General features: G+C 36.1%; 1 protein-coding gene across 8 annotated transcripts in view; it reads right to left on the bottom strand.

Moving 5' to 3' along the window:
* LOC125234382 (protein held out wings) overlaps positions 1 to 17980 on the bottom strand; it is an 81823-nt gene that overhangs the window by 12822 nt on the left and 51021 nt on the right. For all 8 annotated transcript variants that reach the window (XR_007178000.1, XM_048140599.1, XM_048140639.1 and 5 more), the window contains exon 2: positions 10485 to 10618. Coding sequence is in view for 7 of the 8 variants with exons in the window: in XM_048140599.1 (XP_047996556.1) it covers positions 10485 to 10618 (134 nt within the window). In the remaining variant the exon portion in view is untranslated. The remainder of the gene's footprint in view (positions 1 to 10484; positions 10619 to 17980) is intronic.

Genomic DNA, 17980 nt, shown 5'->3' with positions numbered 1-17980 from the left:
GGCAATTATTTTAAGATGAAAAGGGGGTCCGGCAAATTTAAGAAGGCCTCTGGAATTCTATATGCCATACAAGTGCCTATTAGTTAAATAGGGGCCATAGGTTTGCAAATCCGGTTCTGGGCAATAATAAGTCCAAAACAGAGTCTGTATCATTACCTATCAAAAATAATATTTTCATGCCTAACTACCATTTGCAGTTTAAAATTATAAATCTGTACTTGCATCTTTGAACATATGAATCTTAATATAGAAAAAGTAATTATGGAATGCATGCTTCTATCTCGAGCCCTAAGGCATCTGGTATAATTTATCGCATTAAACAACGTCCACTACATAGGCATTACTAAATATAATTTCAGTTGATTGGTTTTAGTAGAATTAATTAATATTTCAGCATGAAAATATTACTAGGTAGGAAGAAGTCATAACCTGTTTTACTCATCAGTTACGACATGTTTTCCGATGAAATTCGAGCGAAGCTCAAAGTAAATCAGACGATGATTCAGTACGATTTTCTTTCTTAATATTTTTATTCCGTTAGTAAAATGTTTACTTCAAATCTCTGGAAACAAATTAGTAGAACGGATAACAATATAACAAGCTATTTTTATCCGACAAAATGTATTATTGCATCAATTTGATACTGTCACTACATCTGGGTTAACGATACAATACAGTAACGAGTTACGATGATTGTCATTGGCGTGAATAGAAATTGCATTGCGCCGCGAAGTGCAGTCGCCTATCAAGAATACTAGAAACCTGTATATCGTAGATCTAATTTATAAATACTAGTATCAAATATTTTTTATTTATTTTTTATTCATTTAAACTTTAAAGTTTGCACATAAATCAAAAAAATGTACAAATGACGGACTTAATGTTGAAAGCACTCTGTTTTAATGTCCATATGTTGTGAGTTTCATTCACTTATTGAAATCCGTAACCTTTATTTAGAAACATGCAGCGAATAAAATTAATATATTGGCAAAGATTTTTGCTCTAATTAATATGTTTAAAGCCAAATCATCGACTTATATCATAAACAAAATAACCATATGACTTTTAACATCTATTATCTGAAGTGTGACACCATATACTATACATATAACAAAGCACTGATCATTACTGAACAATACAAACGCTGCAAATTTTATCGTCACTGTCAGCCACGGCGCGTGGCGAGAACCCATCTAGTGTTGTGCCCATTATCATTACGACCACCCACTACCAATCAAGGTCCAAACTGCACAATCCCCAACCGTATAGGTCGAACCCATTCGGTGGATGTTCTGTTATACACGAATACCGCATCCTACCTTTACGTATTAAAGCACAGAATTGTGTTTACATTAGCGGATAACCCCAGTGTGTGTAGCTAAAAGTAAGTACTATTGTTGACGCTCCGTGGCTAACGACACACAACTGGCTCTGTCGCACCAATATGGAAAAGCGATAGAGATAACTACAATACGCTACGGAACATCATGACTGTACTTTTGGCTACAGGCTCTACACAGCCTATAGGCAGTCTAGTATTACACTAATGTGACTATTTTAACTGTTGCATTGTATGATGAAATAAAAATTATATATCACAGGCCCCACACTTGTTATACCCATATCGACAAACACGTTGATTAGTAGGTACAGTGTACATCCAATTTTGCACGCTTGCTGACGCTTCATATTAAGGGTGCATGAATGACATAATAAAGAAACTGGGCAGCTTGTTATTTTGATTTGATTGATAATTATAGGTCGCCGTTTATTGCTTTATTATTAATAACTATTAACTTAATCTAGTATGAAATTATTATGAATCATTCTGCGTGAGCCTATCAATAATGCAAGCTTGAGTTATTTCATTAGCGTTTCCAACATCTAGATTAAATTCGCACCTCATATGTAGGTTCTATACGCGATCTTGCAGTTTACAATGATTTTCAACAAATCTGTAGGCAGGTAAATAGATCTCAATACCATCGCCTTACACGTCTTGGCCATTACTTAATAAATACAATGAACAGGTGAACTATTGACCGAGGCTGGCAATCACAAGTCATTAATACCAGATAGTTGCCAATCCCACTTTGTGACTGATGGGTTAATACCTATATAATTGTCGTACCGCGATTGGTCACGACGAGATATCGTTGCTGCCTCCGGCGGTATGACGGTTTCTGAATGCACGAAGCTTCCTTGATCAAGGGTTTCGATTGCCGGTTAGGTTAATACTCGTTATACACTGTGAGTAATATAAGTAATTACCGGTTGGCTTTAAAATATCATTTTAAGATCTTGATGACACGATTTTCATGAAGAATTTTGGTGGAGGATATTGCAGATGATGTAACAAATATGTTTATTTTGGATACTTAGAACTTTTCGTTGAATGACTGCCAATGTCAAAAGAACACAAAACAAAATCTTATTTTTTTTAAGAAACTGTCTTTATATGATTAATGTTCGTGACATACCCCATGTAATTCCTGATGCATATATAAAATGGCGGCTCGTTTTAAACAGTTTTCTCCCGCCAGCAAAACGATAACGGCGGAGAGACAAAAGACAATTTATAGCAAAAACAAGCAAGCAATAAGATCCAATCGGGCACCATAATAGGCGCCAAGTTAACAATGTAAACGGTAACTTACGGTTTATTATGCATTATTTTGTAGCAGTAAATCATTTTTACTAATGACTTAACAAGCTGCGCCTGCGAATTAGTCACGACCGATCTTATGTTATTTTGAGCTATTAATAAATATGATGTTGGTACGGGAGAAATGTTTTGTACCACGCAAAGTTCTCGAGGCCATTGAAATCGGACGCCGCCCTAATTTCAATCGGGACGGAGGCTGGATGTTGCCACCAGCATGGAAACCGGTAATACCTAATGTGAAGCGGAAAATGTGTTTTGACAATCGTGTGGACACAGTGAGTGCAGTGTGCTTACCTCCATCGGTCGACACAGCCGCGCTACCAGAACTCTACACAACAACTACAGCAGCAGACTGCTCTGCGCCCCCCTCCCCCGTCCTATCAGCGCGCGCGCAGCGGGCGGAGCGGCGAGCGGCGCGTTCAGTTTGCGGAGTCTAGCCGTCGCGTGAACTCCTATACGCCTGAAGAGGGGCCTCCGAATTGGCCCGAAACATGTCGCAGCAATAGCGATATAATAACGTGAGTACAACCGTATTTCAATTAATTATTTAAATAAATATGATATTTATAATAATTTTCATTCCCTTGTTTGTAAATGTCATACATCAAAGAGTAGGTACCTAAGTAAAGTATGTTCCTATACACAAATAAAAAAAACGGAGAGTTTGCAGTGAATCAGTGATGCACCTTTTTCAAACAACTTTTTCGCACTGTACACAGAATTGGCCAAAATCGTGATTGCGACTATGCAGCCCACCATATTATTTCAACATATATGTATTCAATAAATTTCCAAGAGATCAACGCAATGGTAATTAATAATTTAACTGTTAATTGGTTATAAGTCATTATAGGTGTGTCATCAGTCATCACAAAGCCTTTAAAATATGCAGTTAATTAGTAATAACTAATAAGAAATACACTCAACGTTAAATGCGGACGTAACAGGTAGTTTTAACTTTGAAATGAAAGCAGTAGAGGTATGTGCCAACCTATAATATCAAAACAATCCAGAAAGGGTATATCATAAACTAATTAAATATTAAGAATATGTGTTTTACGCTCAGAAATTTTGTGTCTTAAACTATCTACACTTAATTTTTAGGGTTAAAACTCATGGGGTCTTTTAGTCACTCGCCCAAAGTTTTGGAAAGCCTATACTATTTTTCAAGCACTAACAGTGTTGAGTAGTATTCACGACGAGCGAAATGTACGTTTCTAAAACATGGAGCGCGAGTCAATAAAAACAAGCGAGATTTAACCATAAAAATGAGCTTATTGAAAATATGTCTCACCATTGTTTAAGTTCTACTATTGTCTTGTCAACAAGTAGGTACCTATCCAAAAGGCCGCACCCAAGAAGCGAGTAAAAGACGCAAGATACAATTGTGGAAACAGGGAGCCAACGAGAGCAGCGGTGCCCGTGACCCGTGACCACGCTGCGGAGCATGACCAATTCGATCGACCTCATTGCCGCCGGGCCAATTGCACTTATCACCGTTAATGTAGGTGATACTTCTATATCCCTGTGTCTAGACCAGCGGGCCTAGCACACTAGAATGATATAGCTTATCGCGTCCTTTTGTAACTTTCTGTAAGTGCGAAAAGGACGCACTGACGCAAAAGGTCATATCACGCGAACGTGCTTGCCCGTCAGGTTCTGTTTTTGTTTAGTGGGCACGAAGCTGGTAAGGTTTGGTAAGTGTAAATGGAAAAGTAAAAGATAAATATTGTACCTATTGTTATTACTTAACATTTCATTTTGTGTAGGTTTAAATAATTTCGAAACTGACAGTTTTAAGATGTGGTCAGTGTAGTCAATGTCAAAGACATCAACGGTAGTACACCTTTATAATATAATATAATTCCTTTATTTACAAATCAACTCTAAAACTGCATCAATCAAATTACTTTCAACTATTGATCTCATTTTGGACCCTCAGACAGTTATCCTATTATTGGTCAACAGTAGCTACTTGGTTGAGTTACTGGTGGATTGATACGATAGTACTCTTATCTCATTACCATACCTCATTGTCCTTAAATGCACTAAATGAGGTCGTCATTCAATGTGTCGTTTTGTTAAATCAAAATTAAGACTGTCTCGGAAAGTTATATTTAATTTGATTGTGAGGTCATATTTTGTTATAAGATTATTGGGTTTCGTCACGGTCTAAAACAAATTAAAAGTTAAAAATTCTTGAACATATTTGAACTACAAAACAAAAACATTATAGTTTTATTTAGTTATTGTCGGTAGCTAAATCTACATTGCAGATTTTTTCCGTTTTTCAACACCTAATGCTGAATCACTAAAATTTACGTTTCGTCAATCTTTCAACCGATTTGTGTCGTAACTTAGTTACTAACATTGTATCAAACTTGCAAGAGAAATATAATATAATACAAATAAGAAATAAGCTGAAGAATAAAATCGATGCGTGCCAGAAAACAACAATCATGTCTATACTGCAACAGTGTATTAAATGGGACATGCTAACAACCTACGCAAGCATTTCCTGCGCAGCGCTTAATACAAAAGAAATGGGCCATAAAAAACGTTAAATACACACAATATTACTAAAATAACAAAATAAACATCAGTCGCCCACACTCGAAAAAGTTCGAAACTACTGCAACATTTTGTATTCGCGAAAAATAACAGAACTTGAGTATTGTTTTCATTCATGGTATTTTTCCAATTGTAGGAAAGTCAAAGTAGACGTGTCTTGTGTCTACTATTTACTATAATAAAATCCCAATGACAACACAGACGAGTTTGGATAAGTAATCATTATAATCATAATCAACAAACACTTAAACTAAAAACTAAACGAAACGCTTTATGTGGCAGTCGTAAACGTAACTGTGAGATTCCTTAATGCACTGTGCAATGAATCTACTAGTACCGAGTACTAGACAGTACTATGTGTTAGCTAGGTAGCTGAAAGTGTTTAATGTTTGAAACACATTCGCGAGCTTTTACCGATGTTTGCACTCGCGAATGATAAACCGCATACCGTCTGCTGATATGTTTTATGAAAACAAGAATATCGTATAAACATTCTAGGTATTTGATCGAAAATCATTACAGGCATTACATTAAGGCACTGGTCCCACCGCGAGCTAGTAAACTATGAGCTATCGGTTATAAAAACGAACAAAAGATAAGCACTCCCGTGCAAATAAAAGAGACATGGCGATATTGATAGTTCAATAAATAAATCAGCGGTCTGAGCGAGTGCCTTATTTATTTATTTTTATTTATTTAAAAATAAATGTAGAAACGACACCAGTTAATTACACATTACAGATCTCAAAAAAAATTTACGCTGCAATATAAACATACAGGTACTTACAACATGCCAAACAAAATACTGACAATGAATATCATCTTTTTCTCATCAAAACATTTAAGTCAACATTCATTTAAACAAAATAATGGGACATAATTAGACGAAGCTGTTATTTGTTCATTGCTTGCGATTGACGAACAATTTTTATTATTCTTCGGCATTACAAGGAATCGGCTAGCGCCGTAGGTGCGCATGCTGGCAGGTTTCTCATGATGGCCAGCAAAAAGTCGATGTAACGGGCCCACCGATATGGTCGGATTTAATAACGCGCCTTTCCCTATAAGGGTGAACGCAGTTTCCGCGGGGACACGCGCTACATCGATATCGACAATCATATTAAATGTGTTGTTAATGTGCGTATTGTAGGCGGCGTATATGATGACGTGAACATACGGCAATAAATTCGAGATTTAATGAGAAGGTTGCTTAATAGCTGATGATAATTAAATGGTATTTAAAATGCCAATTTCACGGACCAAAGTCTGAAACTATTACGATGGTACTATCTGTAGGCTGAAGCCTCAATAAATGTTTGTTGAAATAAAGTTTGTGTAAATATGTTGTATGTCTTCTAGCCCTTCCAGATCATGGTGAATAATCGTCATTTACGAACGAAACTTAGTGAATTTCAAAGGATATTAATATTTTCCATATTAGCTCAAAAAACTGTATTTCGTCAAGATAGAAATGAATAAAGAACATAAAGAAATTAACATTAATTTTACGGTAGTCTTTCTAAGCATAGCTGAAGGCAATATTCCAGACCGTACTCCAAACAAAAATTGAGTGATTAAAAGCGATTTAAATTGAACATCGCATCGATATTATTCCAGTATATCTCGTCTTGACTAGTCACCAGTGAAGCCAGTCCTGGAAACCAGGTCCCATCAAGGAGATACAACTATGATTGAGCGTGCTACGTTCCGTCGTGTGTGCCCTGCATAACTAGTGCGTCGGCAGTACGAAATGTAAGTTCCGCATTAAACCTTTTTAAGAACTAAACAGGCAATGGCATTAAGCATTGAGATAAGAGCTTTTGATGTTTTAGAATATGTTAGGTACTCAATAGCGTAAAACACATACAAAATGTATGTATTTTTAGGCATAGATAATTAATTGTATGGTGCTGTTCACTTTTTTCATTCAATGAATGTAATTTTCCATGATAACGTTTGCACTATCGAGTAACACACGCATTTATAGAATAACTTTAAAAACTCACGTAGAGCCTCTGATGTTTTTAGTCATACGAGTACTCTTCAAATGTTACCTAGTGCACAAACTCATGAACATTAAACTGATGTTGCGGTTTGGAATTTGTTTCCGAAAACTGAACAGTAACGTGTGCGCGGCCGAGTATAAAAGCGTTAACTACCTATAAAGAGGAACGTTAAAGTCACAAAACTAAAAACATTTTCGAGATATTACTCATTGGCAGCAACGTTTCGAAACTATTGTTTCTACAATATGTTCGACATACGAAACAAATTTTCTTCGGTCTATTTCCAGTTCTGTAAATGTTTACAGTTCAGTTTTTGCGACTAGGAAAAGCTGAGACGTTTTGAGGCCATTTTAGCATGATTATACAATTAAAATTAAAAAAAAAAACCCCGACCGCGACATAGTGGTCCGATTTTCATGAAACATGGCTAAGAACACACCCGACTAACTCAGCTTTCAAACAAAAAAAAATCTAAATCCCTTCATCCGTTCGGGAGCTACAATGCCACAGACAGACACATACACACGATTACATACAGACAGATAGAACAAACTTATAACACCCGGCGGGGTGGTTTTTGCGTCAGGGGTTAAAAATGTCTATTAGTTTATTTAGAAAATAACTTATATATTACTTAAGCTATTTATAAGACGTAGAATGTTGAAGGTATGTCATTGCTTATTTTGTAAGGCATTGAGAAGCCTGCCGACTCGCAACATCCACATCGTTAGGACCGATTCCATCATGATTTCAGTACGTGACCGATGTCTCGTACGGCCCTTTTGATCGACAATCAATATCATTCAACGATCAATTTATCTTAAGATTTACGTTCACATTGTTGAATTCCTGACAATTATCTAGATGATCTACGAGAATATGGAATCTATATTGACAGGTATAAATACACATAGCGCATTTGGTATGATTTTATAAAGAACCGCGCGGTGCTAATGGCTTACTCGGCCATACCATCGTTTGATTCATTGTTTAGAATATAATTACATTACAGGTCTGAGAACAGTCCTGAAGGTCTGAGAACACTAGCATATTTACTGTAATATGATTACCTAATTAAATATGCTTTTAGGTAATTCAAGTCAACGAGAATCATAAGTATCTATGTTCTATGTTATTTGTAGTTCAGTATCTAAATGCATGCACAAAGCCAAAATTATGAAGATAGAAAAAAGTTTCTAAAAATGCGCAAAGCTTATTATAAAGGAAAGTAACTATTTTTACACTTTGTAACTATTTTTAAAACATACAAAACAATATAATGACATCTCCGGTTCTAGTCAAGCATCTCACGCTTAGTTATGACAAAGAGGATCGAGTATTATAGAGTTTCTCTCGAAGTAAAATGTTTAATCACAGTGTATAGACTGCCATCTCTTGACACAGGCTTAAAACTTTTGAACCTCAGTTTTGACAATTTGGCCCATATTCTTAGCTTGATATGTGTTAAAATGTCAAATATTAATATTAGCGCCATCTAGCTGAGCGTCCCCCAAAGGTGTAACGCCATATAGGCCACCGTACCTTTTACTGTATGGTACTGAGGTATGTTTTTTCTTAGACTTTATCTGTCTAGATGGAGTTATATATGTCTTTGGTTATGATATCTGCTTAGGTATATGTATTTATTAAACGCACTCAAGACCAAGTATTTCAAAATTATTACAGACCATTGGTATTTAGGTGTAATGTGTGTCTACATATACTGTCTATTTAATTTCTATAAATCATCGCCATTGCTGGCAATACCAAGAACCGCCGAAGGATGTAATTGTCCCTGGTTCTCACCGCCATTAGACGTTCTCAGCCATGGTAGCAAGAAACTATTACTTCGATCACGATTACCTCATGTGTGTATGTCTAGAAAATACTAGTGCTATTTGAAATTTTGTGAAATCTTTACTGACTCTGCAAAGTGCTATTATTGTTTTCACTTCATTTGCTTATTTGATTTTTGACATAGGTAGATAATATCTTTATTATGAATATGAAAGCCTCGGGCTCCACAAAATCATCGATATAATCCTAGAACAACAAGTTATTCAATTAAATAGTAACATGTGTCATCCGGTTCAACGAACTCCGAACACCGAATAAAGGATCGTAGAAACGTGCTTTGCAAATGAGCCAGGAACGGTATGATGCGAATGAATGGACAACACACAATCATGGATGTCGGCCGAGTGGTCTGTGTGGCAGGGGACAACATATTCACTCTAAATAAAGAGAGTTGACCTGCTTGACCAAACTACCGTTTAACGGAAAATATCAAGCTTTCAATATGATTTATTTATTTAAACTTTATTGCACAAATTATCAATAAAAAGTACAAATGGCGGACTTAACGCATTCTCTACCAGTCAACCATTGGGCAAAACAGAAATAGTTAGTTTGGTGCACAAGATTATAAAGCCAGTATGAGACAGTATTTAGACACAGGACATAGGAGTCTATAACACTATTCTCCCTAGTGTGTCGAAGCAACAGCAGGGTAGCCCTGACATAAGTACCAAATGTAGTAAGCTGACTACCTTGTGTCGACATGCAGGTAAGTCTATCGCACTTAATTCTAATAAGTAATCCGACGAAAAAGTATTTTCGAAATACAAAACTAAAAATGTTGAGACAGAGTTTAACGATAACATTTTAGTGTTATTTATAATATATGATTAATATGACACTCGAAGCTACTCTTGTTAAAGACAGAATGAATAACAATCTCTCATTTAATCTGTCCAAGACAGATTTATAGTTCGAGAGGAATTTGTTAGCAACAATATTAAGACCGAACCGTATCCAGTTCTGGTTGATTTACGTCTAACTAACTAGTACTAAAGTTATTAATTTGTTCCGACTAAAACATGGCTTCATCATACACAGGCATTTGCTATAATCGCAGCTACAAGCCTAGTGCTTACTTTGATAATTTATATAACTTCTGGTGTTTCTAATTTTCTAAAATGGAACTAAGATCTTCAAGTTACATCATTAGGTATCACTAAAGTGTTGATCCGTGTAAAAGTAGATGCTAAGCAAACGCTATATATGGTAAACTAGCGGCACGTTTAACCTACCCGCACCTCCATTAACTTTCCAGATACAGTTTTAATTGGACTTTCTCGGAAGATCAAGTGATATTATTTATTGTTATTGATATTTAGCACGTCAAGTCTTATAGTGTTATTTGAAAGAACATTTGGGCAATAAGTAAGTAAGACACTTACATCTGGATGTTCTTTGACTGGCACGTATACTTTTTCTGTGAGTGTTGTGACCATGCCTTCTGCTTCTGGTAGAATAAGTGGTTCCTTCTTAACGCCATTTATTTGAAATAGACTCGCTCGTACTTTTGCTATTTCTGAAACAAACAAAATTACATCTATATTAGTATCGCAAATTCTCCCGCTGTGCCTTCCTAAATTTCGTAAACGAATATCATTTAGGTCTGATAATTATAGAATGCCGCCCTAACGTTTACTAGTCTCGTGATGTTTATGTGGCGCAGAGAATTTAGTTTTACGAGGCCTGATTCCAAATCTAGGAATGCTCATACAAAGTTTCCAACTATCATATTTATAGCAATCTCTACTTAAATAAATCTATTGAAATAATTTAACATATATGGTTATCTATCTCTTCATTTTGGTATTCGATAATTTTAAAGTTAAACTGTTTGAATGCTGAACTGTAGGAATTGGCACAAGAACCTACAGAGGTACATCCTCTTGAATGTCAGAACCAATGGTCTGTTTTTAAATTTGGTCATTTCATAAAAGTTGAAGTACAAAACATAGTAGGTATATTCTCGAGAACGGTACAACTATGCTTATGGTATAGCTAATCGTACCTAAAGTATGAGTAGTATGACGACATTGTTATCATCATAAGGACCGCCTCTTTAACTTGATCAAGCCTTTGATCAGTCATTATGACATCATGTAATCAATGGACCAATGGGTGAATCTCATAATTACATGACACACTGCGATTCGCTGGTACAAACAACCTACGGCAATGTAATTGCTTTAAAGCACATAATATTTAAGTAGGTAGGAACTTCTGCATTTCGGAAAAAAAATACTTTAAATGGTTTACCGGAGCATTCAACACGAGATAGAGTATATCGTCGGATATGTGTGTGATAGAAGTAGTCATTTCAGACCGAACTATTGACAATTAGTTACATCAAATTAGTTAAATATATACAATTATTATGTTATGACATACTAGGACAACAGACCCGGGACCTGAACTGGTGAAAATTGCGTCGAAACGTCGGAGATGAAGGTACCTAACTAATTTGGTGATGGACCCTGCTTAAACAACTTAGCTCTGAATAGTGACCTCAATCAGAATAATCTTATCATTAACAAATCTGTGTAACAAGCTTCCTTACTTTGTAACCTTAAAGTATTCAACGTTATCGCCCTTATGCGATAAGAATCTTGTGAGTCATCAGATGATTTCCGGCGTCCGAATAAGGAACACCATATGCTTATGCGATGTGCATAAAAAGTGTGTCAAATCCTGACACTCGCACAATGAGTGCGAGTAAATTGTATGTTGCTTGTGGTTTTATTTTGGTACGGCAAGATTCTTAACGGTATCATCTGAATGTAGCTAAGCGGTATTGCGAAATATTTAAGAGATTGATGTGCATCTTTCATCATTTATCCAGAATGAACCGAATAGTTTACTTATTTATTAGATCAGTAAACATTAATAGAAGTAATACACTTGTATCCCGATCTCGTAATAACTATCATCATTTCATGTATTTATTTTGTATTCATATGTACAACAAAATGACATATGTTATATTTACATGAACCCGAAGAGGGTGAATTCTTATGTAATATGGGTTGTAAACCTAAGATCAAAGAAATAAAATAATATTTCAAATAATTGCTGAAACATATTTAATATACTATCGGTATTTGTTGGGTCTTTTAGATATATGCAACACAATACTGCGGTTCTAGGAAAAATTATTCTGGAAAAGGAAAAGCATAGAACATATTGCAAAATTTGCAAACCAAACTATCTTCGATCAAAGTTGACTCCAAATAGTAAAATCTAAGCTAGTCTAAACCGTTAAGTGTTGTTAGTAATTTTCTGATTTACATTCTGATATAAGGCAAATTGGTACATAAGCTTCAAGTAACTTTCTTCATACAGTCCATCCAGTCCGACGCAAAAAGATGATTCCCCTGGAAACAAATCTCTATGCAGAAGGGTTACATCGCTCTCCATCTGACTGTACATGCACATAGTAGCGTATATTTCCACTCGAAAACAAAATAGCTTTTGGTAATTACGCAAAACCGGTTAGCATGCCACCTATGTTACTTTGTACATCCGATTCTCGGATAAGAGGCATGTGTCCAGCGCAGCGTGCGACAATGCGCCGCTTTCACACCATATAAGGGTCACGGCGGGTAGACAAGCCTTAACCCGTACGGCGACGTGTGATCACCAATGGATTATGTATTTAATTGCCACCCTTTCACGCATATAAATGTATGCTTTTAGGATCAAGAACTTTTCCTATCTAACTGGTTTTAATGTGAAGCGTGCAATGGCGCGTGGCGTCTATCTTATGGATAATTATAATTTCTCAATACAAAAATGCCTACTCTGGCTAGCCTAAGCCACGCAAATCCCGCAACTAATATTTATATAGTGACGTAAGTAAATTACTGCGCGATACCTTAAAAATTAATCATAAAACTCATCAAGCTGGTTTCGGCACTTATCAAGTTGGATACAATAGATCAAACAATAATCGACAACAAAATCAATTTGGCTGACTGACTCACCTGATGGTCTACATAGCAAGGTCAGAGCATGTCAAAAACTTTTCAAACTTGTCACAGAGTTGACGGGTGTCGAAACACTTGTAATGGACGTTCGAACAATACTGCTTTGTGTGGTAAATGAGGCTTCTAAACAAAAACAAAGGCTGGATAGGTTGCGTTCTGACACAGGTGATATTGGGGGCTGTCCGTCTGTCACTTCTCGTGTACGTTTTTGGTTTGATTAATGTAGTCTTACTTGACGGGACCAGTTCAAGTCGGAAAGGTTGTCACCTCTGAGGCTCGGAGCTTGCGCAAGCGTTTGAAGTGCTGACGCTTGATGGGATAATGATTTATTTACTTTAGCTAACCACGGAGTGCCTTGTTTATTATAAACAACATATAAGGAGTACGAGTGGGGCTGTCCCGTTTGTGTTGAAATTACCACAAATATGTGGTCTTGCTGTAGGTATACCTAGAGATGGGTAGTGAGTAAATACTCAAGAGTAAATATCGAGTAAATACTCAGTATTTACTCAAAATACCCGTATTTACTCGTTTTTACTCAAATTGGTGGGTATAAACTATTTCGCGTGCTGAAATGGAAATACAAATTAGAAATATTGGTGTATTTTGTTATCGACTACTAAGTTAAGTAATCAAATTTATATTAATTTTATTTTAAAGACGTGCTCTTCATACATGTAACTATTTTTCACAAAAATAAAATTCAGAAATTACCAGTGTGTTATACATCATCTGATAGGTCTTTAAAAATTAATTGAATGTTTCTAAAAAAGTGTTTTAATAATATGAACAGTTTTGGAATAAAACGATAATTAAGGCCGAAATAATGTTTATACCTTTATAACTTTCGAATTCGTTGTTGGAAAAATATATAGAAACCGTCAAATTATTGGCCATATAATACAAAACACAAAACTAGTACTTTAAACGTCACCAGCTGAGCCATTTTTGAGTTTTCTTTAGAAAACCCTTAATAAAAGGTCGTAAGTGCCACATTAACAATCACTTCCGAACGTCATGCCGTTATCTAGAACATCAATTTCATTGAAGTCTCATACTTTTACTGTAAATGCCTGCTTTCTTAAAACAAAACTGCTAACTAAACATTATCACTATTTTTTTCTCACAATGATTACCTTTTTTTCGACAAACTAAGACTCCCATAAGCTTCTAATAATATAAATCTCATTTAAACATGTCCACACAGTTAAAATAAACACGACTAAGTACTTAAATCTCATTTTTTAAATTATTTTTAGGTAACAGTTTATACTCACCCAAATGAGTAAATACGAGTATTTACTCGGTGCTTTGAGTAAATTACGGGTAAATACTCAGTATTTACTCACCCCTACCCATCTCTAGGTATACCTAAGATCCAACGAGTCTCGGAACATATAATATCTTCGTAGATATTAGAAATAACATACCTAATTAATTATGATAAATGACATCTATATTTAATTAAATGTTTAAATTGGACATACATAACATCGTTGGTAATAAAATACATTGTCCCAATATAAGGACTGGTTCATAATTATTATAGCTTAATATTCGTAGACACACACATAGGTAATAATGTTGTTACTGCCTCAGATTACTATAACCGCAGCCTCATTTACCTACCTATTGGTAATTTGAATCTATTAAAATACAATTATAAATCAGTACCTGCTTTGCTTGTTACTGCAGAATTAATCTTGAAAATAGTGTTTCCTAGATAGATATTTATAAACGAGAGCGGAGCGTGGTATATTTTATCATATCATCTAAATTTAAATCACATTAACAACGTACAATTCCTCCCCAGAGTGCACGCATGCTTTCTGGTTACAGATAATGCAATCTCCATTGTCACCATCCACAATGGCAGCCAGCGAGTCGCGTCTTTGCATCCGTAATCCCGACTCCCTTCTTCTATTCTGTACGGTCGAGTTCACAAATATCTTCACAAACCAACATGCCAAATATATATATACACATCTCTATGACATTGTCATTAAGGTCGTGAATACAAACCTTTGGAATCTTGGTTTGTATATGTAGTTGTGGACTCGACTGTACGCTAATAAATGTAACCGCTTTTAAGGCATATAGATACCATCGGCACGCGGAATTGAAACCTTTGACTTACGTGATTGGATTTTTACGTCCAACTTAACGCCTACGTTTGCTTCATGGACCCCATTAAAATACTTTTATGGCTCCCCGGCAAGTGAAGTGAAACAACAGACTTATCCTTCCCCCTTCAACAACCCAACGCTGATCTTTGATATTTTAACCCGCTTGTTAACTCGAAGTGCGTTTTCACATTATCCGATCCGATATGATGTAGGCCCTCACATATATTTAAGCCTCCATCTTTGATATTTTCCTTTGAAATCCTTCCTACACCCGATATCGGATCGTATAACGTGAAAACGCACTAAGGGAGCCTAGCCTACCTTTCCACTAGAGATGTGCTAAGTGGATATGTTTGATATGCACCATTCATATATAATATGCATAGCACTGGTGCTTCGGGTTCAACTAAGCTGATTAGTGGATAACAATCACATCCACGATTCCACGTAGCATATCTCCGGTCAAAACGCATCCCAAAAGGGATAGAGAGAATCATTGTTACAATTTTTATTGCTTCTGCAAATCAACAAATAAAATGGCTCACTCCGAATGGTTATGGCTACATAAACAGATGATTAGATTTCTTACTAATGAACCTGCAAATGACGTTGATTGTTTTACTGCATTTTTAGTTCCAATGGCTACACCTGCACATTGTTGATTGCATGTACATAGACTCGGTGTCAAAATCACTTTCGTTCTTAGTTCTACTCTATGGAAACTGCTATTTTTCTACGACCATAACTGATGTTTGCGGATGTAAGTGCTCGGTGCATCGTAATAACAAAGTGAAGTTGTTTGCGGTTAGTGTCTAGACGGAGAAATTACAGTGGGACGTTTTAATTAGCGTCGACGGCAATCGTGCTGTTCGTGTGTCACACTGCTGAATAAAGTCCTCCCCTTTCCCTTTCCAATTCATCATATGCTAAGCAAGATAGCGCCAATTTATAAAATAAAAATATTATGTAGGTACGTATGATTGACGACTACTTTTCTTGCGCCTACACCGACTACTCGGCCATTCATCATTATCATCAGAAGAGCTTAATATTAAGTGTTTGTCATCAAACTTACATACCATTATGAATTTTAACGAAGACATAATATGTGATACAGAAATAGAAGGAAGGAAGAATGTTTCATTCGATAAATACAAAACATAGAAATACAGACTACGCAATTTCGCATTTATGCAATAGTTCAAAGTTTCAAGTTAAAATGTGATAATAGCAAAATTAGGATAGTTGATGTACCTAGTTTTCTCACGCGAAGCAGCCATGCGCGTACGCCGCTACGGTTAGTTTGCGCCTCCTCGGCCGCCCGGCGAAACACAGATCGCGCACGCTATCACGGTCGTTAATTACTAATTTTACGTCAGTTACATTAGTTATACATTCAATTGAATGTGTAGTAGGTACCTACTTCATTAAAATACTACAAAACTATTACAGTACACAAATTCGGGAACAAACCAGACTAGTTATTCGATTACGGCCTTCTCCGCACTGGGATAAGAATTTCACGACTGTTTCAACCCCTAATTGCAACAAGCAATAAGTGACACGATAACACATACATAATTATGTATTTATGTGTGTGTCCTCTATGTATTCTAGTCCACTCCTTACAGTAGGTAGCCATCTAGCTAGCAGTTCATCTCGGCTTCCCAAAACGAATACGTATAATAAATGAACAATTGAACATTATAGCAGCCCACATAACGTAAAGCATCTACAACCTAATAAACACACAAACAAATACAACACACAAGTAGCAAACAAAAGGTAAGTACCTAAGAATAATTGAATTATAGAACAAAAAAGTTAACAAATTACCAAATCACTTAGGGCATAAATCAAAACACATTGTTAGATTGATGTCGGATGAATAACAATAAGGTACAAATTGAATGCATCACACTTGAAATGATGAATGGAAGCGAGATAATCAAGCCGGCGTACATCAAGGTGCCAGAACGGAAGTAAAAGACTAATATGTATGTAATGCCATCGATGTAGTCGCTGTTCTATAAAGCAGCGAATTTTCGCTAAGAGATAATTATTACATTACTTCAACTTTAGACATTCTCAAACAAGATGGATTGCAAGCAATCCCATAAAATGAATATGAACGCATGACTTTCAAGTGGCAGCAGGGAAACGGGTATTTTCAAATCATCAATAGGCATAATTTTCTACTAATGTAGATACTTGTGCAGCTTGTGCTTATATCTCATCCCAAACCCAAAGCAGCCTTATGGACACCACAGTCGAGCACACATGCAAGATCTTGAAGATGGCTGCAATGATTAATTTTAAAAATCTTAGTGCCACTTACATGCAAATTGCAAAATCAAAAGATTAAAGTCCCAGTGTGCCTGTTGAGCATATCAATGATATGTCCACTTATCTTTACCAGATCAATTTCAGTTGTCAGTACCTTGAAAGACGTGACGTTACAGTTTTGACTCATGAATAGGCACAACAGCATAAGGCTACCAGAAGCAGCACATGCAGCAGTGACACGAGATTGATTGAAGTTCTAAGACATTCGCGTGGGCTTATTGTTATTCTCCTGCATTCATAGAATGGTGACGAAATTAGCATTAACGATGACTCAAATATGAATGAATAAGTATATTATTATCCTCGAGTAAGTCTCGACAAAATGCAAATAGACGCAGGCCGACATGTCAAGTTGTATTTGCGGCTGATATGGGTTATGGCTGAAGTTTCTCAAAAGGAAACCAGTTTCAAAATGTCAGCGCAGGT

This window comes from Leguminivora glycinivorella, chromosome 2 (genome assembly GCF_023078275.1).
Source record: "Leguminivora glycinivorella isolate SPB_JAAS2020 chromosome 2, LegGlyc_1.1, whole genome shotgun sequence".
Classification (NCBI taxonomy): Eukaryota; Metazoa; Arthropoda; class Insecta; order Lepidoptera; family Tortricidae; genus Leguminivora; species Leguminivora glycinivorella.
This window is presented reverse-complemented; position numbering and strand designations above follow the sequence as displayed.